The sequence below is a fragment of the Xenopus tropicalis genome, chromosome 8 (assembly GCF_000004195.4).
Source record: "Xenopus tropicalis strain Nigerian chromosome 8, UCB_Xtro_10.0, whole genome shotgun sequence".
Classification (NCBI taxonomy): domain Eukaryota; kingdom Metazoa; phylum Chordata; class Amphibia; order Anura; family Pipidae; genus Xenopus; species Xenopus tropicalis.
The window spans coordinates 78,924,015-78,949,713 of record NC_030684.2 but is presented as its reverse complement, the minus strand read 5'-3'; the positions used below and the strand labels follow the sequence as shown (position 1 = coordinate 78,949,713).

At 38.6% G+C, this 25,699-nt stretch overlaps 1 protein-coding gene across 2 annotated transcripts; it reads left to right on the top strand.

The window, feature by feature from the left end:
- The first annotated feature begins 5,974 nt into the window (after window positions 1-5,974).
- On the top strand, window positions 5,975-23,826 carry cyp2a6.2 (cytochrome P450 family 2 subfamily a member 6 gene 2 [provisional]). Of its 2 annotated transcripts, NM_001112980.1 has the most exons (9): window positions 6,073-6,258; window positions 8,514-8,676; window positions 11,508-11,657; window positions 14,141-14,301; window positions 19,576-19,752; window positions 20,906-21,047; window positions 21,613-21,800; window positions 22,089-22,230; window positions 23,384-23,826. In NM_001112980.1, the coding sequence occupies exons 1-9, from the start codon at window positions 6,079-6,081 to the stop codon at window positions 23,563-23,565; spliced, it is 1,485 nt and encodes a 494-aa protein (NP_001106451.1). In that variant the 5' UTR covers window positions 6,073-6,078; the 3' UTR covers window positions 23,566-23,826. The 2 variants fall into 2 exon arrangements, with proteins under 2 accessions (XP_031762730.1, NP_001106451.1); XM_031906870.1 differs by lacking the exons at window positions 20,906-21,047; window positions 21,613-21,800 and having other exon boundaries at window positions 5,975-6,258.
- The last annotated feature ends 1,873 nt before the right edge of the window (window positions 23,827-25,699 follow it).

Sequence of the window (25,699 nt, the reverse complement as noted above, 5' to 3'; positions counted from 1 at the left end):
TTCATGCTAGCCTGTTTTTCTGCGATTTCTCTTTTCACATTAGCTTCTTTTTCTGCAAAGGCTAGCTGTACACGTGTGGCCTCTGCCTTCGCTCGTGCTTTGAGTGCTAGGGAACTCGCTGCGGACATCTTGCTAGACCTAGATGATTTGGACACATGTGACCGTAACTCATCTTGCTGGGCGCTAGCTTTCTCCCTGCCATGCTGTCTCATGGGGGGCCCATCCTCAGGTATATACTTCTTCCCCGATCTCAGACTCATGTTTAGGATGCAGTCGCTTCTGTATACAGGTCTGCTGCAACCGTCTTTTTACTGTACTGTTTCCACACTATACTGTGCCTTGCGTAATATAGGTTAACCAGCCAGCTTAACACACTCCACATAAGACTCAGCAAAGAATACTCAGACTGCTCTGTGAGTTGAATAACTTGAATACTTTATCTTTATGAAGAGTTTATTTTGTAAAACTGTAAAACAACATAATAACATTGCATCACAACCTGTACAACATATACACACATGTAAACACATACAGGAAACCTAGCATCTTACTTACAGACGATTATGTAACCAGGGCCTGTGTAAAGGTGAAGAATCCTAAGGTCTGTCCCTCTGCTTGTGAGCTGCCTGTGTGTGCTCAAAATGGATGCTCTTCCACTTCCTGTGAACTTTAGGGGGAGGTTTAACCTTGAATGATGTGTATAATTAACATATGGACAACTATCCCAAAGGGGGTCACTAGGTGGCAGCACATAACAGCTGAACTAATATTAATGCATACAATCTAACATTAAATTGGCATCAGATAAGGTATAAACAGCACACCCCCAGTGATTGTACCTTTCCTTCTTCTTTAACCATGATTTTATTACTGAACAGACAAATTGATATATGACTCACAATTATTTGGTTTCAGGTATATTTCACTACTTTCCCAAGATCCACAAACTTGAGAGACTACCTCTGCAGTGTGCTCTGGAATGGCCCCTGATTGCTTTGTTGGAGCACTAAGCAATGCAGTCTCACATCTCCCCACATTTTTTACATTCTCTCTCAAAAGTCATTTATGTGCATCAGTCTGGCAGCAGCTTGTCCTTTGCTAGTACTTCATACATACAACTCACAAAAATGCATTTTATATGGATAAAGAGCAATGAATATGTTGCAGTAAATTCAATACAACCAATATAAAATCCCCATTAAAAAACTCATCATAAATTTATATCTATATAATTTACAGTTTGGTAATTTCCCTATGGGGAAATAGTCATGCTCCTCCGCTGGTGGGGCAAATAATTAGCGGGTGATAGGGACACTCATGTAACCCAGACACAAAAAAGTTGTTTTCTTTCATCATGTCTATGAAGATTTTCATTCATCCAGGTCATGGTGTATCTAGTATAAATAAATTTGAAGCAACTGGACTTGTTTAGTAATCATTGAAGACGTTTCACTACTCATCCGAGCAGCTTCTTCAGTTCAACTAACATCTGTACCCCGGCAGTTTCAGAACTCTTCACACATCCATTCATGCAACTCTAACAAGTAACACCTGTTTGAAGAGTTGCATGATACTTGGGTAATCCTTTCAAAGTAACTCCACAGCATTCACACCTCTGTGAGTTTCAGATGTCACCTTTCTGAAGAGTTACATAGTGCCATTGTGATTGGATTAGTGGAAGAGTATATATGCTAGGACTTCCCATACCAGTCAGTTGAACTGAAGAAGCTGCTCGGATGAGTAGTGAAACGTCTTCAATGATTACTAAACAAGTCCAGTTGCTTCAAATTTATTTATACTTTCTTTCATCATCTTCTAAGGGTTTGCTCCTTCCTTTAATTAATAAGATCTAACTGGTTTGAAGATTCCGTCTTTATGCCTTTGTTAACCTTACCTGAGTGCACCATGTACTGGACTATATACTGTATACATATTTATATCTCTTGAGTTCCCCTGCAATGTGCCCCTAAGTCTGAACAATTAATGTTTATATGAGATCACACATCACAGCTATATTAAATCAATACAACTATATGAATTCAATACTTCAATTTGATACCTTTTGAATGCTTAAAGAAGAAAGAAAGAAAGGTAAAAACTACAGTAAGTAAGCTTTATCAGAAAGGTCTATGTAAATACAGCCATAAGCACTCACAGAAACACTGCACTGAGTTCTCTTTCAAAAGATACAGGATTTGTAATCTGTTTGTTTTCCTGTGCCAGAGACAGGCAGCTCTCTCCTCTTTCCCCTCTCCTGCTCCCCCCTCCCTCAAGAATGCTAAGAACGTCCTCCCCCCCTTAGGAATTTGGATCTGAGCCAATCAGCATGGAGCTTCCTCATAGTCTTACTAACTGAGTATGTACACGGGTCTTGGTCTTGCTGCAGGAGCGAGGCATTATGGGAACTTTCTTTACAGAGGTCAGTATTTTTTCTTCCTGTTTGGCTTCAGATCTTCTGAACAGGTGAAATATGGGGAGACCTAAGGGCACTATTGAGACAACTGAAGGTATGCCTGCAGCTTGAGATTAACTCTTTATTAGCCTTTCCTTCTAGTAAGAACCACCATAAGGAATATTGCCCTACTGCATCATCCTCCACTATAAATTGGGTAACTGAGGTAAGGATTATGACCATGCGTTACTATGAGTGGGTGACCCTACAAATCAGTCTTGGTGACTAGAAACTACCAAAAACGTAACAGAACAAGAGAAAAATTCCTCAAGGTTCATAGTAGAAAATCAGACATTAAAGAAGTAAAGTAAACTTTCTGGGTTGATGTAATATGTAAAATATATTGTTACTTATTTATACTATTTAAAAATTGTATGTTTACAGTAGGTATTAGGTTTTCTCCTGGCATTCAGAAACACCTGAGATTCTTTGTAGTGGTGCTGTTAATAGATATATGAAATGATGCACACTGATGCAATCTGTGAATATGAAGAAACCTAACAAGTGATGCAAAGTGACAAAATAATCTACAGTCACACATAAAGAAAGCTTTGAATACTGTCTTAAAATAAAGGATAAAATATAACTTTTACCGACAAAGCTCATTAACAGGCGACAGGGACCTAATATGAATATCTCTCTGCTCTCTACAACACACAAATGTATCACACACTCCCTCTCACTGAAGGTCAGCTTCTACTAGTTCAACAAGTACGCTAGCAGCCAAAGGGTCAAATTACAGTCAAACACTCTCTCCTGCTAGCAGTCGACTAGTTAATTAGTATTGTCAGGGGTTAGGTAGCAGGGACCAGTAAGGGCTGTGACACACGAGGGAGATTAGTCGCCGCGCAACAAATCTTCTTTGTCGTGGGTGACTAATCTCCCGAAATGGCATCCCACCGGCTAGAATGTAAATCGCCGGTGGGATGGCATACGTGGAGCTGCGATTTGCCAAAGTCACGAGAGTTGCCTTGAGAGGAAACTTCTGTGACTTCGGCAAATCGCGGAGCAGAGTATGCCATCCCACCGGCGATTTACATTCTAGCCGGTGGGATGGCATTTCGGAATGAAGATTTGTTGCGCGGAAGGAAGATTTGTTGCGCGGCGACTAATCTCCCCGTGTGTCACAGCCCTAAAGCAGCCTGTGGCATAATCACAACTCACTAGAGTTTAGTAACTTTTAGGCAGTTTATTTTCACTTGGCACAAATATAACAAAATAAAATCCTTGCCACTTAATGGGCTCTAAATAACACAGGTCAGTTAACTAACCAGGAGTAGGCCTACCACCTGTCTCCCACACAGAGAAAAGAAAAACTAAGTTCCAATCTTGTAGTGATTTTAAGCCTCTTAGTGAGCTCCCACAGGCAGCTTTCCCTGTGTCTTTCCCCCAAACTGGAGCTCTCTACTTTTGCCCAAGCTGCCGTTTAATTAGCCAGCTGAGATACCTCAGGTAGACACAAGACATCTGGACTGGACTAACAGTCCCAGAACCACTCTGTTAGGAGCCTGGGACACTTATAAGTTCCTGGACTTAAAAAAGTAACAGTAACAATAAGCTGTAGCGTCTTAGAGAAATCATTTTTTTGGCTACTGGGGTCAGTTACCCCCATTTAAAAGCTTCAAAGAGTTAGAAGAAGAAGGGAAATAATTCAAAAACTATGAAGACCAATCGAAAAGTTGCTTAGAATGGGCCATTCTATGAAAAAAAGTTAACTTAAAGGTGAACACCCCTTTAAGGGTCTCTTTGTGGACCCAAAGCAAAAAGTTTCCAGGGTTAACCTTTATAATGCCAGCTCAATACTGCTCTGGCATGACACTTTGGGGCACATTTACTTTCTCACGAATGGGCCGAATGCGTCCGATTGCGTTTTTTTCGTAATGATCGGTATTTGGCGATTTTTCGGAAAATTGTTGCAACTTTTTCGTTTTCTGTAGCGTTACTACTTGCGCGAAAAGTCGCAACTTTTTCGTAGCCTTCGCCCCGAGTACGAAAGATTCGGATTCATTCAAGCTTCAGTATGGTAACTTTTCTTGGGCCAGGTTGGAGCTGCAGGATGCCATTGAGTCCTATGGGAGGCTTCCAAAATCATGATAAGTCTGAAAGTTTCGCCCGCCGCTTACGAGCACTCAATACGAAAAAGTCGCGACAAGATACGAGCGAATCGTAATGGCTACGAAAAACTCGTGTTTTTTCACGCAAATCGTATTGGTAACGAAAAAGTCGCGACAATTTCCGAAAAGTCGTAAAGGCGCCGAAAAAATCGCAAAAAATACGAAAAAGTCGCAAAAGTCGTTTTCCAATCGGAATTTTTCCAATTCGGATTCGTGGGTTAGTAAATGTGCCCCTTTGTATTAAAATGCTCTTTCTATAACAAAGATTCTACATGCAGAATATAAGCATGTGCGTATCCATTGAGCTAACAGTTCTGTCTTAGCTTGGGATAATTATTTAGTACAATAACAAAACTAGTTATGATTTAGTATTTAGGTAGTAAAGAGAGAGAGGTAATTGGTTGTTTTAAACAAATAGACAATTATAAAACCCATGATATATGTATACTGGAAGTAACGTGTTATTTTGAGAGGGGCAATGTTACCATCACTGATACAATTCAGGGGTTTCCTTTAAACAGTGTGTCAGTAATTATGTCATAAAACAGATTGCTCAGTGTGGAACAACACATTCAGACTGAATTGTTGGTTAGTCTGGAAAGGCTCAGATTTCACTATAAATCTCTGCAGGTGGTGTTTGGCAGGTAAGTGGACAAGCTGGTATTATTACATGAAAGGTGATCGCTTGCGGTTATCGGCCAAACACCTAAGCCAAGAATCCCCATATGCCCCAGAAAAGAAAGATGAAACGGCTAGGGGTGTGCAAAATATAACACTATGCAGGGGGCACAGACGGAACCGATATCTGCAGTGTAATATGTGAGGTCCAAAGATTCAGGATGTTATTATTTATTACTTTATTTACTAATTGCACAAGCAGATTTAAATGGTTATTATAGCCTTGACATGTAATCTGGGGAAAGATTGGTCTTTATGTTTGGGGTTTATGTTGTTTATTGAAAACTTTACAAAATGTAATTAACAGAGCTTAGGTTGACATGCCGACTAACAGCACAAATATAACAGGCAATCACATTTCTCCTGCCCCAGTCCGCTGGCCAGTTACCCTGATGAAGGACTGTAAATCTTAGCAAATACCATCTCAGTCCAAAGTAAAGTCCAGGTTTTTGCTGCGGAAATTCTATAGATGTTGAAGAGAAAACAGAACTATATACATTTAAAGAAATGTGTTGCTCTTGGTGGTCTAAGGAAGCTGCTATGTCAGTCAGCTGTGATGCAATTTGAAGAAACAGAACAGAAAGAATTCTTTCTGTCACATGGTTTATCTGTTTTACATACATCCTCCTTTTGCCCTTACAAGGCATGTAATCCTAGTGTATAGCTGTCTGTAACTGCACATTATATGTGATTTCTATTTAGGTCAAAAGGGAAAAACACACCCTGATTACCGTCATATGGAGGGCGGTATTATTGCACTACACGTGACAAGTAAACAGCCTGTTTTCATTATATATGACACTTCCTGGATGAATTAGAATTCTGTCTGCAGCAATGGAGCTGGGAGTAACTTGGTCCCTAATCCTGGCTGTTATTGTCAGCTTCCTTGTTTATTCCTTTACATGGCGGAGAAAACTAAGGAAAATAAACATGCCTCCAGGACCACCCCTCTATCCACTGCTGGGTAATATGCTACAGATAAGTGCCAAGGAATTTCCACAGTCTCTAGTAAAGGTTAGTTATTGTATAACCTGCTTTCTGCTCACTATTAAATCAGAGAGAATATGTGTTTGTGCTTTTTTTAACAACATGCTTGTTTCCATTCATGTCTGAAATAAAAAAAAATGCTATAAATTTTCAGGAATTTTATTTGGGCATTTGCTTCAATGTGCTAAATTATTTTATTTGTAGAACATCACTGATCCCTACACTACAATATTTGCATGCATACCTGTGCTGCAGGTATAGCTGCTTTAAACTGCACATTTTTCTAACGACAACTATGGTACACAGTGTGAGACTACCCATTAGGCTCAGTAGACTTATGAGAGCTCATATATGAACACAAGAAGAAGTGGAAAGCTCAAAATCACATGCAAAATTGTTTGCAAATGCTGTATTGCATCTAAAAAATCACACACTGAAGGCGTTTATGGCACCATGCCACTGCAACACATGCGTTTTTGTAGAAACTCTGGATTTCTTGGCAATAAAACTGCACTAGAGGTATAAAAATATTTGTTGGCTTCAGAAATGAGTACAGGTATGGTACCCGTTATCCAGAATGCTTGGGATCTGGGGTTATCCGGATAAGTCTTTCTGTAATTTGGATCTCCTACCTTAAGTCTACTAAAAAAAAAGATTTAAACAGAAATTAAACCCAATAGCATTGTTTTGGCTCCAATAAGGATTAATAATAATGGGTTTCCGGATAAGGGGTCTGATACCTGTATCTTGTACTTTGCACCAGGTTGATGCTTGTGGTGCCATATATCCAATATTTGAATATCCAGCTCAGCTGATGCATGGGTTTCAAATCTGTTAACTATTTTGCAGAGAATATTCTAGGATTCTGCAGGCCGTGCACTAATCACAGGAACATGCCTGGCTTGGAGTTAGCAATGTAATTCATCCAACAGGTGTGCAGTTTGGTTGATCTCAAGGCTTTGTGCAGGTCAGTCAAGTTCCATGGGGGCATTATTGTACGGTCTTCCCCAAACTGTGGCAAAAAGTGGCAAATATCTCACTGTCCACCATCTTTGGATTCTGGAAGGTAATGTTCTCCTGGCATCTGGCAAGCCCATGCTTTTCCATTAAACTAGCTGAAGATGAAATGCCTTCTAGAACATACATTTCCACTGCTTCAGAGCCCAACAGCAGTTACCTTGTACATAACTCCATCTGATGCTTGGTATTGCAGATGGAGAGGTTAGGTTTGTTTGCCTCTGATCGCCCATAAACACACCTCTCTACCAATAATTCTTGTGCTGAAATTGAATGTAGTGTGATGGCAGCCCTGACTCTTTTATACAATGACAAGGAACACGTTTCTATTCACAGTTTGGTTTGTTTTTTTTATTGCAATAATGTTTAGCAGGATGGACCTCATGGGAAATAACTGCACACACAGGGTATACAGTTCATTATTTTGTTCACCATGTTAGTACCATTAATAAATTGTTAAAATCACTTCTAATCACTTATATTGCTTTAGATATGTGCTGTACAACTTCCCTGCTATAGAATATGTATGGCTATCTTGCTTGGTCGCATACTTTTGTGCCTAATTGCCAGTATTTGTGGATATTCAATGAGTTAGACAATAGGAGGGGGGGCCTTTTTTAACATACTGTAGGCTCAAGGCTTGTGCTGAACTTTGTGAATACGTTTTGCATTTTTTTAATTAATATACATTTGTGTATAAACTACTTTCACTTTAAAACTTTCTGCTTCTTGCAATTCACAGTTTCCAGAGATGAGGCTAGTAAAACAAATTACCCACCTGCCAAGCTAGAAATCAGGCAGACAGCAAACCATCCTAAATTACCTTGTGTGCCAGTTCTCTGCACTGCTCCTTATATTAAAGGCTGTAGGTTTGTTTATACAGAGCTCATTATTCCCCTTTAAAGAAATTATGCTCTACACAGAGGGTGAGAAGCAATGTGTGTAGAGGAAGCCTAGCAACTTCCATAAGAGCATCAAAATTACAAAAAAATAGGCAAATGTGAATTTATTTTTTTTAAGGAGAGAATATATTTTCAGGTCATATTTATTGTGCTCATGTTAATGTTATATATAGTATAGGTCTATTTGGCACCTTTAATTGTGCAAAGAACAGTCACAATCATATATTACCAAATTTCAAGAATAAGCATATCATTATAAATACACTTTTTACCCCCAAATAAATAACCAAGATACAGGTGATTTGTGCTACTGTTGTAGCTTTAGCTCTGACTGATAATACTGCACTGTGTTTTTTTCTGCAGCTGAGTGAGAAATATGGGACAGTTTTTACTGTCTATTTGCCCAGTAAGCCTGCTGTGATATTGTCGGGTTATGACTGTATAAAAGAGGCACTACTGGACAACAATGAGAGTTTCGGAGCGAGAGGGGAGTCTCCACTTGGGTATCTATTATTTAAAGATTATGGTAGGTATACTCTACGTAATTTATAAAAAGTTTACTGGCCAATGGCAGTAGATCTGGGCTACAAATCTCTCCACTAAATATGCACATGCATTTAAAAATATTAATATCATCTACCTCATAATCTGCATAGTATTAAGATCAACCACACATTATCTCAAAAAGACACAATGAAATACGTATAGTCTACATTGCCTCCTTTTACTGTATCCAAAGTACAATGTCCCACTATTGAATATGCACCAATGCAGGGCTACAATTGCTTATTGTTTTCTACAAACATTGTTCCTGCAGATATAAATGAGACCCAATAAAATGACTGCACAGTCCAATGTATTGCCCCAAAAGCTCACTTTGCCACAACATCTTATAATGCATATAATTGCACACCCACAGTCCACTGTGCAGGTTTCCCCATAAGATATAGCATATTGTCTACAGTCAAGAATATCCCTTTACAGTACAGGTATAGGACCCGTTATCCAGAATGCTCGGGACCAAGGGTATTCCGGATAAGGGGTCTTAAACCCAATAAGATTGTGTTGCATCCAATAAGGATTAATTATATCTTAGTTGGGATCAAGTACAAGGTACTGTTTTCCGGAAACCCATTATCCAGAAAACTCAGAATTACAGAATGCCTGTCTCCCATAGACTCAATTTTAATGAAATAATTCAGATTTTTAAAATGCATTTTCTTTTTCTCTGTAATAATAAAACAGTACCTTGTATTTTATCCCAACTAAGATATAACTAATTCTTATTGGAGGCAAAACAATCCTATTGGGTTTAATTAATGCTTTATTGTTTTTTTAGTAGACTTAAGGTATAGAGATCCAAATTACGGAAAGACCACTTATTTGGAATACCCTTGGTCCCGAGCATTCTGAATAATGGGTCCCATACCTGTAGTGGGCATTGCTGTGTTTTCTAAAGCTGCTAACCTGCTGTGAATGACCTTATAACAACTTCAGCCTACAGAAATTTGCCAGTTCAGCTTATATGTTGATGTGTGTTGCAATACTTATTCAGCTTACCTTCTAAAATATTTGTCTCTAGATATGTGTTTTAACTGCATGAGACTGCATGTTTTTTTTTTTGAGCATATGGGGAAGCTGCATACACGTATGAGATTCCCATGCAATTAATTCTAGGTCCTTGTATAAATCAAGATCTTTGTGGTATAGTGGTACTTAAAAAGCATTAGTTTTTTATTTTTAGGCCTATCTTTTCACTATATATTCCTTTTTTTTTTTTTATAAAACAGATCTTGCTGTTTTATCCTGTGATGGCCCAGGATCAGCAACAGATATAATAAGATGTGTATTTACTTAAAAAGCTTACATATTGTTTATATAAACAAACTTATTTTTTGGCTATGGGTGATGCCCTTAAGGATTTATAGCAGATAACAGATCAAAAACCTATGCTCAGTATCTAGGAGTCATACTTGATTTTGAATGCTACTTTATTCCTTACATTCAATCCCTTACAAAATTTTGTAAACTGCATTAAATATTGTAAAAATGCTAGTCCACTCATTCCACTCACTCATTAATCATCTCCCACCAACACTATTGCAACAACCTCCTATGGCCTTACAATTACTCTTTCTCCTGTGCACAATCATCCCAAAATGCAGCTGCAAGAATCATCTGTCGAAACACCTCTATTATGCTTCTCTGCAAATCTCTGCACTGGCTTCTGATACATTCTCCCTTCAAATGTAGATTTATAGTCCTTATCTACTAAGATCTCTTTGTCAATTCCCCACTTTATACTTCAAGCCTATTCTAGAGATCTATTTCAAACATACCACTTCAATCCTCTAATAAACTTAGACTTTCCTCCTGCCTAGTAAGTTCCCTAACATGTACTTAAAGATTTCACCAGAGCAGCTTCTCACCTGTGAGATTCCTTATCACACGAGATCAGGCATTACCCTGCCCTGCTGAGTTTCCAGTGTTCTCTTCCAGAGTTCTCTTAAAAGTCACCTCTTCCATGAAGCTTACACACTAACCTATTAACCTCTAACAGGTCCATTACAAAAGTACCCAGTTTCCACAATAACACATCAGCAAGAACTACAAGAGCAAAAACAAGAGCAAAAAGGAGTGCAAAAGTGTACCCACTTATTGCTTATGCAGAGAGCACTTCTTCCTGAGTCTGTCTCTGCTCTGCACCTTGCGTTGTGACCTGCATCTATTTCTGCTTCATAAATTGCATGTCTAAATGCTGCATAAGATAAAATAAGGGCAGGGTACACCTACGTGACTCCTACACCTCTTAAATACAGCACTGCTGAACACAGGCAGCGCAGTTCACTGGGCAGCCACAGGTCTCTATGCACTGAAATGAGAGCAAAGACATGCAGCAATTCATTAAGGCTAAAAGGCAGGGTGCAACCACAAAAAATGGTGGACTGCACTTCTTTTTGCACTTTGTTATCTGCTTTCCATGTCTTAACTGAGACATAATATCTGCTCATTAAAAATGATAATTCTCTAACATAAGCGTCAACATATTTTCACAAAAATATGAATTGCACATGCTAAACGAACACACACATATATATATATATATATTTATTTAATATTGGCAAAAATGTTCAATGTTTCTTTTACCCAAAATACAACATTTTCCCTGTATGCTAGTGTTGTTAATTGAGCATGTTTATAAGATGGCCTTACTATAATTTGGAGCTCAAGTTTCCAGATAATGGATCCTACACATGTGCTCAGTTCACGGCTGAGAAGCATTAACACTACAATAGCTGCCTCTGTAATTCTTTACATTTATTTACTGCATCTAAAACCTGTTTATGATATTCACAGGAGTCATATTCAGCAATGGGGAGCGATGGAAGCAGCTGCGTCGCTTTTCACTAAGTTGCCTAAGGGACTTTGGGATGGGAAAAAAGAGCATCGAGGAACGAATACAGGAGGAGGCTCGGTGCCTTGTCGAAGAATTAGGAAAGAATGGTGGTAAGGAAGCAAACCCTCTACTCTAATTTCTAAATTTCACATTTTTAAAGATAGAACAAAGATGTTTAATCACATACACATTTAGGGACTTTGCTTTATTCTTGTACGAACATTTAATTTTCAGTTTCCTGGATTTAAAACCTAGACACTAATGTTCAAGTCTTATAGTTAAAGGGGAACTCCGGGTTCTGAACCAAAATTTGTTAAAGAGCCCGACACAATAGAGAAACCCATAATATACCTATCAGTGTAATCTGTACCTTAAAAGTATGAATAAATACCATTTTATATGCTGAAATCAAGCTGCAAAACAATTCTTTTCATTCTGCATCATTTGAAATCCTGGCAGGGGAGGAGGGACTAAAACACTGATGTTACAAATTATAACAATTTCTTCACAGCTTACAGACAACACACAGTAACTACATAACCCACAATACATTGTTCCTCCTTGAAATCACATGTGCAGGGAATTGTGTTATTTGGAGAATGTAGGCTAAAGGCAGGCTGAGGACAGTCAACTACTGTTATATTTAAAAGCTTAGGTTATTTGGGCGGAGTTCGCCTTTAATGATAATGTACTGGTAGGATTTTTAGTCCCAACAACTTTTATGAAAAATACAGACCTTGCAGCATTTAGATGGTAGGTAGTGATGAGCGAAAAAAATTCCCAAGGCATGGATTAGCGGCAAATTTCTGCGTTTTGCCATTGGCAGATGGTTTCGCGAAGAATTTGCTGTGGAAAAATTTGTTGCGCCTGTCATTTTCTGCATTTTGCAGGTTTTCGCTGTTTCACAAATCTTTTTAAAGTTTCACTCATTTTTCACCAAAGCGAAATGGGACAGATTAGCCCATCACTATTTAGAGGTATACAAAAAGTATGGCTTATGGCCATCTAATTTTATTATACAGTATATGCTCAGTAAAATATTAATATGCAGTAGTTATTCAGAGTAATCTTTGCTGGCAACTCTAACTAGCCATACCTGGGGCAGAACCATAGTTCTAATTAGCAGGGTGGAATCTATAACAGTTTTTCAGAAAAAGCTGATACTTCTTATCAAAGAAACCTAATGGAGAGGCTGTGTAACTGAAAATGCAATGTGAGAAATTAGGGCTCATTTATTAAGCACTGCAGCTACAGTCATAAAAGCAGCAATCATTGTATGACACAGTGCCATAAGGGATGGGCGAAAACATGTCACATGAATTTGCAGTCTGTAATTGTGACAATTTGTGGCAAATATTCATCTATGGAGTGCAAGCAGGAGATGTGATCAGGCTTTACCTTACTGGCATTTCTATGGACAATGTTTGTGTAGTGCAGGAGATCACATTTGCTCTGCACAAACATTGCCCACAGAAATGACAGCCAGGGATAGCAAGAGAGCCAATCAGATTGTATGTCCTGCTTGCCCTGGCAATCAAAGGAAATGGCGAAAATCTCCTTTGCTTATGTAACACTTGTTTGGCTGAATAGGGGTAAACACCAGGCTAGTTAGATGCAGAGCATGTGTTACATGCGACCCCCTTTCCCAGGATGGGCCTCCGCTAAATGGGAGATGAAGTATAGGGCTGTAAGGAAGTAGTTGAACTACAACTATCACTGGTACTGTGCAGTATATGACTTTATATTAAATGAAATAGGACGCCAGGATGCTCTTGAATAACTGGGGATTCTTTATTGTCCAAGACAACAGCACTTCAGGGTATATCAATACTCACTTAATAGATGTAGACCAGTATGCAGTAATACTATTGATGTTAATGCAGAGTCAATAGCAGAAGTATGATGTCTCCCTGGATATCCCTTCTCATCAAGAGGTTGGGCAGGCAGAACACCACCAGATAATAGGGAGAGCAAGCTCACCGGTTAATCCCTTCTCTTGGTAGAGGTAAGGGCAGGGTTATTTGCTATACCTAAGTCCCTAGCACTTCTGTGTCCCTAACATAAGGCAAGTAAGCCTGTTAGGAGACTACTCCTTTGCTATCTCTTCTTGATGGAGCAATTGAGCTGCTCTTTCTATATAAATCTATCTGAACTCACTCCTCCTAGAGGGTGCTATAAAATAGACTGCTATACTGTCTGTTCCTCATTCACGGGGCCCTGTCCCCGACTTACTTTGATGGTATAATTACTGGTGGCCTACGGTCTGCCTCCAGGCTCAATGGAGTGGTGCTTCAGCTAGCAGACCGGCAGCCAGAGAGGAAGTCACTCCCTCCTGCTAGACACTTTATCAGTCAGCAGGGGGCGTGTACAACCTAACTAAACCTATAAGGGATAGTGTTTTAAAGAACAAGGCTTTGCCCCATAACAGGGAAGGTGTGAAGAGGTAGGGAAGTAAAGCCATAGGGAACTTAACCCTATGGGTCCCTACACTTGCAGGTAAAAGGGTTCTTGTGAGCTTCATTCACTGGGTACCATTCATCAAAGCACTTGCATTTAAAGGGGCACAATGCTAAACTAATAATTTGTATTTCAGATACTCCAATGGATCCCACATATATGCTAACCTTGGCAGTCTCAAATGTCATCTGCACAGTTGTGTTTGGAGAACGCTTCGACTATAAAGATGAAAAATTTATGACATTGATATCTTTGCTTAAAATAGTCTCTCGGGATTTCTCCTCTGCATGGGGTATTGTAAGTAGAGCATATTTATCTTCTATTTTGTGTGCAAAATTATTTTGGGTTGAAGAAAAAGTTATGGTGTGGGTAAAAGTATCACTGGTACTGATCATAAAGAGGACATTTTCCTGCATGGAGAGTTGTCCCAGTTAATATGTATAAGGTTATACTGCTGCTTATATATTATTTGTCACTGGTGTTGGATAAAAAAAACAACGTAAGCAAGTCAAGTGCCTATAATGATGTTAACAGAGTAAACATTAGTGATATATTAACTATTCTTTTCTAAGAGTTATTGGGGGGAATTCACAAAAGTGGTGATATTCCGACAAAATAAAAGTGGGGATAGATTTGTCGGATTTTCCACCTAATTCACAAACATCTATCTCCACTTTTGTGAATTTGTCTTTTAAACAGACAGTTTTCAGATTTTGCCATTTTCCCGACATTTTTTTTTTGAATTTGCCTTTAGCTGTTAGCAGGGGCGCTTCTGCCATTAGGCGAGTTGAGAAACTCGCCTCAGGCGGCAGAAGCGCCCCAGTTACCAGGGGCGGCAAAAATCCGCTCCTGGTAACTTTAAGAGCCGAATTGCTCTCTCTGCACTAGCGATCTCGCCGCCCCCGGACCCGCTCCTGCGCTCAGAAGGTAAGTGCTGGGGAGCGGGGGGGGGGGGTGGCATCCAGGAGCCGCCTCAAGCGGTGATATGTCCAGAATCGCCCCTGGCTGTTAGTAAATCTGTCGGTGGCATCAAACCCAGTTGCCCAGTAGCCTCGGAGTAAGGATTTTACCTGCAGGATTTTGCATTACATATGCCATTTGTCATTTCACTTTGGGGCATTTCCTGAGGGGTATTTTTAGTTTGCCCAGGGAAACTATACATCATTTTTCAGGACAATCTGGGCTTTATAATGTTTTCTATATTTCTGTGTAATTTCACTCCTGTAACAAGATTTAAGGGTCTAAATACCTTCTCCTCTAGCCCCTACTCATTACTGGTCAGCACCAATCCGACGCCCACACCAACAAGCCCGGTGAATAGAGGTCCAACAGGACCAGGGCCCAGCGGGTTTTTATCCAGTGCCCTGTTGGGGTCAGTCCAACCCTGTACCCCAATATCCCAGTTTGGGGGCCAGTGTGTATGTGCCACCAAGATGGCTGCTGGGAACAGGTGGGGGCCAATGCTGTCAGGCAGCTCTGTAGTTCTGGGCATGCTATGGGGGCACAGATAAGTTGGGGCAAATGTCAGGGAAGGGATTAAAGAGGGGGCACTGCTGCTAAAACTAAAAATTTGCCTGGGAGGCTTTACATTTCCTTTTAATAAAAATGTTTTACTCCAAAAGGGTGAATTCACAAAAGTGGAGATAGCCCTTTTTTGGAGTAAAAGTGGTGGGAAAACTTGTGGAAAACACTTTCTCCAGATTCACAAACAGAAATCCGCCTTAATTCCGACTCAACCGCCACTTTTCTGTTTTTGGTGAAAGAAAGACAGTTTACAGACACTTCTGTGAATTTTTCGTTTAAACGACAATGTTGGTGTGGGGGCCGGATTGCTGCCGACCAATAATGAGTAGGGGCTAGAGAAAAAGGTATTTAGACATTTAAATCTTGTTAGAGGAGTAGCATTACACAGAAATATAGAAAACATTAGAAAGCCCAGATTGTCCTGAAAAATGATGTATAGTTTCCCTGGGCAAACTAAAATTACCCCTCAGGAAATGCCCCAAAGTGAAATGACAAATGGCATATGAAATGCCAAATCCTGCTGGATTTGGCATTCCCCCCAATGGGGGGAATTCACAAAAGTGGAGATAGCCCTTTTTTGGAGTAAAAGTGGTGGAAAAACTGGTGGAAAACACTTTCTCCAGATTCACAAACAGAAATCCGCCTAAATTCCGACTCAACCGCCACTTTTCCGTTTTTGGTGAAAGAAAGACAGTTTACAGACACTTTTGTGAATGTGTCGTTTAAACAACATTTATACGACGTTTTAACAACATTTTTTCCCGACATTTTCAAAATGGAGTAAAGCTCAGTGTAACTCTGTCAGACAAAGTCTAAGCTCTTCTGTTTTGTTTTGTTTCCCCCAGTCTCCATTTCACACCTAAGGTAGGGGCCCCATTGGGGGATCATTAACTTATTAATGGGGATTAGCAGACTATTGTTAGGGAACAAGTTTCTGTCTCACCCTAGAACAATAGGTGCAAAAAGACTCATTAACATTTTATAAACAAGTAAACCACTGATTAAAGTTTAATTTATATCTTATATATAAAAAGTTTTTACCTCACATTTGCATGATTATGCTAGTATTAGCTTAATCAATGAGGCAATAAGAACATTTTGTATGAATATATTGTAATATATTGTATTGTATATTGTAAACATTTTTATTAAAAGGAAAAGTAAAGCCTCCCAGGCAAATTTTTAGTTTTAGCAGCAGTGCCCCCTCTTTAACCACTTCACTGACATTTGCCCCAACTTATCTGTGCCCCCATAGCATGTCCAGAACTACAGAGCTGCTTGACAGCATTGGCCCCCACCTGTTCTCAGCAGCCATCTTGGTGGCACATACACACCCACACTGGGATATTGGGGTACAGGGTTGGACTGGCCCAACAGGGCATTGGATAAAAATGGATAGAAATATAGAAAACATTATAAAGCCCAGCTTGTCTTGAAAAAATGATGTATAGTTTCCCTGGGCAAATTAAAATTACCCCTCAGGAAATGCCCCAAAGTGAAATGGCATATGAAATGCAAAATCCTGCTCGTAAAATTTGTATTCCAAGGCTCCTGTAGCTGTGGGACTGGGTTTGATGGCACCGACAGATTTACTAAGAGCTAAAAGCAAATTCATAAAAAAAATGTCAGGAAAATGACAAAATCTGAAAACTGTCTGTTTAAAAGACAAATTCACAAAAGTGGAGATAGATGTTTGTGAATTAGGTGGAAAATCCGACAAATCTATCTCCACTTTTATTTTGTCGGAATATCACCACTTTTGTGAATTCCCCCCATTGTCTTTCAGTAATTCAGGGTGGCTTCAGGCCTTTCCCTGCCAGCTAAAAAAATGGCACAATGTGCCATTAGTCTCAATTAGCTTGTTGAGTAAAGAATATATAGATATATAAAACCACAGTATGCACTTGTAAATAACGGTACATTGAATTATATGAACAATAACTGCAGACCCTAAATATATTATTCAGCAAGGGGTAGATGAAGTTACACCCAAAATACATTTAATAAAGTGAGAGGCAGAAGAAGTGGTACCCAAAATACATTTAAGACAGCAAGGAGCAGAAGTAGTGGCACCCAAAATACAATACAGTAAGAGGCAGAAATAGGGCACCCAAAATAAATTAAATACAGTGAGAGGCAGAAGTAATGGCACCAGTGAGAGGCAGACACCCCAGACCCCCTTACCCTTCCAAAAAGCAGATTTCTTTGAAAGCTGCTTTGTATAGTTCAGAACAAGTTCAAAACCCGTTTATATTGCTAAACGTGTTGACATGCCCAACCTAGTTTTAGACATGAGAATAGCACCTAAGCAGGAAAAACCCTGTTTTGCTATTACATGACTTGGGCTGTATTGAAAGTACATTGAGTAAGAGAAACAATAGGTTACCTGAAAGCAGTTCTAATGTGTAGCTCTGGCTCCTTCTAAAAGCTCAGACTCAGGCACAATGCACTGAGATGGCTGCCTACTCACCAATATTACAACTAAAAATATACATTAGTTAGTTTCAGAATAACATTTTTAAATGGTAGAGTTATTTGCAATATAAACAGTGTAATTTAGAAATAATGCATCATAAAGATCATGACATTAACCTAAAATTGAGAATAAAGCAAAAAATGTTGGTAAAACCCAATGTTATAAATCTTTTTATCCACAAAAATATAGTTAGATATTTTACCTTTTAATACAGCCCAAAGAAGTTGAGATAAAACTGCTACTATCCATACCTCTCAGCATGCTGCACCTTGTTAACGAATCAGTAAATGAGAATCCACAAAACTATTCATAGTTAACATACAGGTACAGGATCTATTATGCAGAATGCTTGGGACCTGGGATTATCCAAGATTAAAAGATCTTTTAGTAATTTGGTGTTTTGCCACCAATATGGATTAAAGAGATACTGACACCAGAAATTAAATATTTTTTTACATCTATCATAACATTGTCTTTGCAAGAACTTTATAATTTTTCCATAAAAGTATTTGCCTGATGCTTTTACTTTACCTGTCTGATCCCCTGTGTTTCTGAAAGAGGGGGCGGCCATATTTATCCGTTTGCATTGGAAGCTATAACTGATACTGCACTCATTTGGGCACAGGCTTTATTAAGGTTCACGTAGAAAAAAAGGAATCACATAAATACAACAATTTTGTACACAGTAACCTCCAAGAAATTAGGCTGATTATACTGATTACTGGTATTAAACTATGGATACCTTTATACCTTTTGTTACACAGTTTTAGGTGACCAATCTAGACTATTTAGACTTGTAAAATCAACCATGCAGTATTTATTCTTGAACCATACAAGTGCCTTATTCTTCTAACTTATTATTTTAGTAGTTCTTGTTTTACAAGCAACATGTTCTGTAAATGTTTACCATTGTGTTACTATAATTCAAAATATACACATAAAAGCACACATTTCAGAATTGCTGTTCTTATTTGCCACAAAAACCTTTTTATGGGAGAAAAAATTTTATTTCCTTCCTAATTATAATTCAAAGGTGTCTATAAATTATTTATTGCTTTCCTCATACATAATTATTATTTTATTATACTTTTTATTTGCATAGTTTCTATAATTTGCTAACAACATACTTATTTTGCTACTCATTGAGCAACACATTTCAAATTCATTATGGAACACCTTATACTCAAATGTCCCCAAACTTTCTGAATTGCTTTTAACACTGGAAATAACATACTATTTTACTTCTGCATTGCTGTTTCATAGCACATTTTCCTACATTCTAAATAGTCCCATCACTAACAAATGCCATCTGGCAATCTCTAACTTTAAAAAAGTGTTATAATTGGCAGAGCTGTAGATTAAATTATTTTAGTTCATGTAGAGAATTGCCATCTAATAATAATATATTAATAGATGAAATGCCAACCCAATATCCAGCTAACTTAAAAAATATATAGTTTTATAAAAACTGGATTTCTTATGCAAGAGTGAACTATTTATTACTGTGTATAAAATGTACAGGGTTGTAAAATAAATGCAGATAAATAAATAAAAAAAAAATTTTTTTTCAGCTTCTCAATCTATTTCCTAATACCCTGTCCCGACTGCCAGGCCCCCCACAGAGACTCTTCAGGAACTTTGACAAACTGAAGGCATTTGTGGCAGAATCTTTGAAAAGCCATCAGGAAACACTTAATAGTGATTGCCCACGGGACTTCATTGATTGTTTCCTGATAAAGATGGAGAAGGTAAAATAACATACAAAACATAATTTCAGCTCATTTATCTAGAGGGAAACACCTACAGACCTAATGACTACACTCACCGTGAGTACAGGTATAGGATCCATTATCCAGAATGCGCGGGACCAAGGGTATTCTGGATAAGGGGTCTTTCCGTAATTTGGATCTTCATACCATAAGTCTACAAAAAAATCAAAAAAACGTTAATTAAACCCAACAGAATTGTTTTGCCCCCAATAAGCATTAATTATATCTTAGTTGGGATCAAGTACAAGGTACTGTTTTATTTTTACATAGAAAAAGGAAATCAATTTTAAAAATCTGAATTATTTTATTAAAATAGAGTCTATGAGAGGTGGGCTTTCCGTAATTTGGAGTTTCTGGGTATCGGGTTTCCGGATAATGGATCCCATACCTGTACAACCACAGAATGTGCTGTAAATACTACTATATGGTCTCTGAAATCCTAGGTACAAAGCAGGCTCACAGATCTCGTTTAGTGCTGTTAGAATAAGATGCCAAGGAATGCCTCCAGCATGTTTTTTGTCCAACACTGTAGCAAATGAAAAGTGCTTGTATTTAGTTATGGTATGGATGGAATAAAGGGGATATAGAGTACTTGTTGCAGTTACAGAGGGTCTGCCTAGCCCTGCATTGTACACACACACATACAGCCTGTAGATATCAAGTAAAAAGTAATCACTGAAGAAGTTTCACTACTCATCCAAGCAGTTTCTTCAGCTTCAATGAAATATAATAAAAGTTTTAGTTACCTATCCATAAATACATAAAATGAGAGATGCTTGGAAATATTCTAGGTGAAAACTGTACTTGATTGTGATACCAGAGTTATGGATGTATCACTTGGCTGAAAGAATAATACTGGGTACAGTCAAAGGAGCTTCATGCCTGTATACTGTAACTGCATGCACCTGCTGACTGGAATGCCCAGCAGATCATTAGCAACACAGCCAGTGCATTTGGCCTTGAACCCATAGTATAAGGAAGGATGGCCTAGGGTCAGGAATATGTGCTATATAAAGTGATTGCAAACTGAATCATATAGGAAAGAATCTACATAGTAAACTGTCATATGTCTAATGTGGCAATACTGTTGTTTGCTTTACCAACAAAATCTCTGTTTTATTAAAACTCACAGGAGAAGAACAATCCACAAACTGAGTTTCACTCTGACAATCTATTTGGGACTGTACTTGATCTTTTTTTTGCTGGGACAGAAACTACAAGTATAACTCTGAAATACAGTTTCCTTATGTTGCTTAAGTACACAGAAGTTACACGTAAGAATTATTTTATAATACAAAAAATCACAAACCTGCAGAATCCTCAAAAAAGTGCAATCATAATTTGTGTTTAGTTTTGTGTTACAGTTCTGTAACATTTAAGATGTACTGATTTCTACTAGACTGCATTTCCCACATTCTCACACATCACTGGTATACCACACCCACACTACATGTTTTCCTCCCCCCAGAATACATACCAATCAACATAATTATCAATGACAAACAAATGTTATAGAATTTAATACTTACCTACTTTTGGGAATATGGCAGACATATTAACCTATTAAAACCTATTAACAAACCAAGAAAGAGATATCCTTCTCTTTCCCTAGTTAATAAAATAGTAGAAAGTAGAGAAATTAGTTCTTCTCACTACATGAAATCCCATTAAAGAAACGTCAGATGCAAAATCCACAATTCCCTCTAGATGGAAAGCAGTAATGTAGACTTGGGAAAATAAAGTAGACAGAATAGAAAAAAATATATACATTTTACTATTTTTATATGAACACCCTGATCAAGGAAATTTTGTTTAAAGGAGTTTATTTTTTATTGGCAGGAAAGGCAATGGAGGAAATAGATAACATTATTGGACAGGAAAGGTGTCCTTTTTATGAAGATCGTATCAAAATGCCTTACACAAATGCTGTTATCCATGAGATTCAGAGAATGGCAGACATCGTACCATTAGGAGTACCTCATGCAACCACCCATGATATCATATTCAGAGGATACAACATCCCCAAGGTATACAGCAATGAGATAAGATGGGTTAATTAGTTTAAGTGGAAAAATTACTGTTGCTGCATAAGTGAACCAAAAATTAAATTTTTAAGAAATTCAACTTTTCTGGTGAAGAGAGCACAATTGTGCTCTTGGCACTAGTGATGCAGCCCCTCTTCACCCCTGTTAGAACACAGAACGGTAAGCTCAAAGGGATGTAGGGTGCGGAATTTAAAAAAATGTGTCAGCTATTTAAAACATTTTTCTGACTGTATGGCTCCTGAATGTTAATGTTAACATTTAATTCTACAGGATACTATAATATTCCCATTGATGACATCAGTGCTAAAGGACCCCAAATACTTTAATGACCCAAAACAGTTTGACCCCGCACACTTTTTAGATGAAAATGGGAGCTTCAAGAAGAATGATGCTTTTCAGCCATTTTCTATTGGTAAGAAGACCAAGTTTATAGCAGACTTGACTTGCTGGAGGAGACTGACAGTTGCAACATTGTTTAAAATGTAACAAGCAGGAGTTCAGCAAATGCTGCTTTCAATAGCAATTACATTTACAAATAACTTTTAAAGCGCTACAAATCTTTAATTATTTCATATTGGAAAATTGCTAAGAATTATGTTTTCTTTTATTATGCAAAAAATTATTTTTGCGATTGACATGCCCTTTAAGTAATATGGGGTTGCCCCTGGCTAATTTAATTCACTCTACTCACACACAAACCAAAGACATTTATACATGCTGGATTACATCAGCCAGTGAATGGACAGAACTCCCACATCATCACAAAATTGTGACTTAAGGGAAGAGAGGTAAAAGGGCAATATTTACTGATCATTGTATTCATTATCTGTTGGTTGAGTATTCATTCTGAAGGTATAGTATTCCTTTAATATGGAGTTTAAGGGAGATGGCCTTCCCATGATTTGAAGCTTCCTGAATAATGGGTTTCCAGATAAAGGATACCATACTTTCTATTCATATATACATTTGTCTTTGGTTCACTTTTATATACAGTATTGTGCAAGTGGTTCTACAGAGAAGCAGCAGTTGACAAAGTCCTACTAAGGGCTCTGGCACACGGGGAGATTAGTCTCCCGCGACAAATCTCCCTGTTCGCGGGCGACTAATCTCCCCGAGTTGCCATCAGTTGTCATCCCACAGAAGAACATGTAAGTCGCCAGTGGGATGGCACACGCGGCGGCGCGATTTTGGCAAATCGACGAAAATGCACGAGGCAACTTCGGCGATTTGCCGAAATCGCCTGCGCAGCGTGTACCATCCCACCCGCGACTTACATGTTCGCCGGTGGGATGGTAGTTCTGGGAGATTAGTCGCCCGTGACAAGGGAGATTTGTCGTGGGCGACTAGTCTCCCCGTGTGCCAGAGCCCTAAAAGTTCCAGAAGATCCAGAAGCTGCAAAAGGTGCAGAAAGGCTATATTACAGGATACAACTACTGTTACTGAAATGTTTTTCTATTCAACAAAAATTGTAGTTCCCTTATCTTGTATTACATTAACTGCTGTTTTATTTGGAAGCTGTTTTTAGTACCCTTAATCATTTCTAATTTGTTATCTGCATCAAACAGGAAAGAGGAGCTGTCTTGGAGAAGGCTTGGCACGTATGGAAATATTTCTCTTCATTACTAGTATTCTGCAAGCATTTAACCTGAAGTCAGACACTGCTCCACAAGACATAGACATAACTCCAGAACCAGATAAAAATGGAGCTATTCCAAGAACATATAAAATGTATTTTGTTCCAAAATAAATTACAACTGGGGCGGGGCAGGCAATTACTTTCACTTTCCATTCAGCATTTTGTAGATGTCATTGCAATTATGTATCCTGTACATGGGCAGGTGCCAGTTTGTAGAGCATAAACAAGATTTGATGATGCAAAGCTTGTATTAATAATAGTGTTTTCAAAATGGCAGCTGCCTGCTTGCTGCAATTGTGTACTTGCAAGACTGAGGGAAACAAGATTTATATAATTTATGTAGTACAATTAAAGTTTATTTTGCTCAACTAACATGATGTAAAAGGATTTGGAATTATTTTTAAACACTGTAATGAGCAGTGGTTCAATTTATGCCGCAAACCATATACGGTAGGCCCCATACACAGTAAGATGCTGCAAATCTAAAGGATTTAAATCTGCCCGTGTATGGCCACCTTTATTCTCTGTCTCCTGTCTGCCTTCACTCTGCCATTGCCATTTTGAACAAGTCACCACATGTACATAAAGTTATCAGGAGGAGCCATATAAACAATACATCTTTATATGAGGCAAGTGATCACCTGTAAAGTCAAACATTTGTTCATAGTACAAAATTTTACTTTCCATACACTTGTATGTCTCCAGGGGTTGGCTTGCCACTATTTCTAGAAAAAAAAAATCCAGCCTTCTTATATCCTTCCTATTTATCTCTTTCCCCTATTAATAACATTGGGGGATAAGTATCACATTTACTGGTCAGGTTGATAAATTACTGGCCAGGCGACAATCCTACCAGGGGTGGACGCACAAACCTAAAAATTTTTTTAACTAATTTACTAGTCCATTGACGAAGTTCATATAACATCACATTTCTATTCACATTTTCATTTTATATAAAAATGGTACCATAATTCACTATTTTTCTCCGTACAGAACCAGATTAGCATACTGCAGTATTAAAACTTGCTCTAATTTTCATCACCACAAACAGGATACACAACTGTAATTAAACCAAGCTAACGGGTTATTCAACATATGTACATAGGTACAAGTAAAGGCTAATAATTGAGTTAATCTCAAGCTGCAGGCATACCTTCAGTTCTCTCAATAGTGCCCTTAAGTCTCCCCATATTCAAAAAACGCTGAGCTGTGTAAAGAAAGTTCCCATAATGCCTCACTCCTGCACCGAGACTCAGACCAAGTGTACATGCTCAGTTTGTAAGACTATGGGGCTGATTTACTAACCCACAAATCCGAATCCGAATGGGAAAAATTTTGATTGGAAAACAAACATTTTGCGACTTTTTCATATTTTTTGCGATTTTTTCGTCTGCGTTACGACTTTTTCGTAGCCGTTACGACTTGCGCGAATTGTCGCGACTTTTTTATAGCCGTTACGATTTGCTCGTATATTGTCGCGACTTTTTCGTATTGTGCGCTCGTAAACGGCGGGCAAAACTTTCAGACTTAGCATGATTTTGGAAGCCTCCCATAGGACTCAATGGCACTCTGCAGCTCCAACCTGGCCCAAGGAAAGTCTCCCATAGGGCTCAATGGCACTCTGCAGCTCCAACCTGGCCCAAGGAAAGTCTCCCATAGGGCTCAATGGCACTCTGCAGCTCCAACCCGGCCCAAGGAAAGTCACGATACCGAAGCTTGAATGAATCCGAAACTTTCGTACTTGGCGCGATGGCTATGAAAAAGTCGCGACAATCCGCGCAAGTCGTAACACTACGAAAAAGTCGCGACAATTTGCGAAAAAGTCGTAATGGCTATGAAAAAGTCGCGTCAATTTCCGAAAAAAAAACGCAAAACACCGATCATTATGAAAAAAACGCATTCGGCCACTTTTCGGACGTTCGTGGATTAGTAAATGTGCCCCTGTGAGTCAGCTTCCTGCTGATTGGCTCAGATGCACATTCCTATGGGGGAGGAGTGGGTTCTTAGCATTCTTGAGGGAGGGGGGAGCAGGAGAGTGGAGAAAGCAGAGAGCTGCGTGTCTCTGGCACATGAATTACAGACACAAGAAATCTTTTGACAGAGAAGTCAGTGCAGCATTTCTGTGAGTGCTTATGGCTGTATTTACATAGACCTTTCTGATAAAGCTTACTTAGTTTTTACCTTTCTTTCTCCTTTAATATTAGTTATCAGTGAAATTTTTTGCCAGACGTATTTGTAGAAAAAT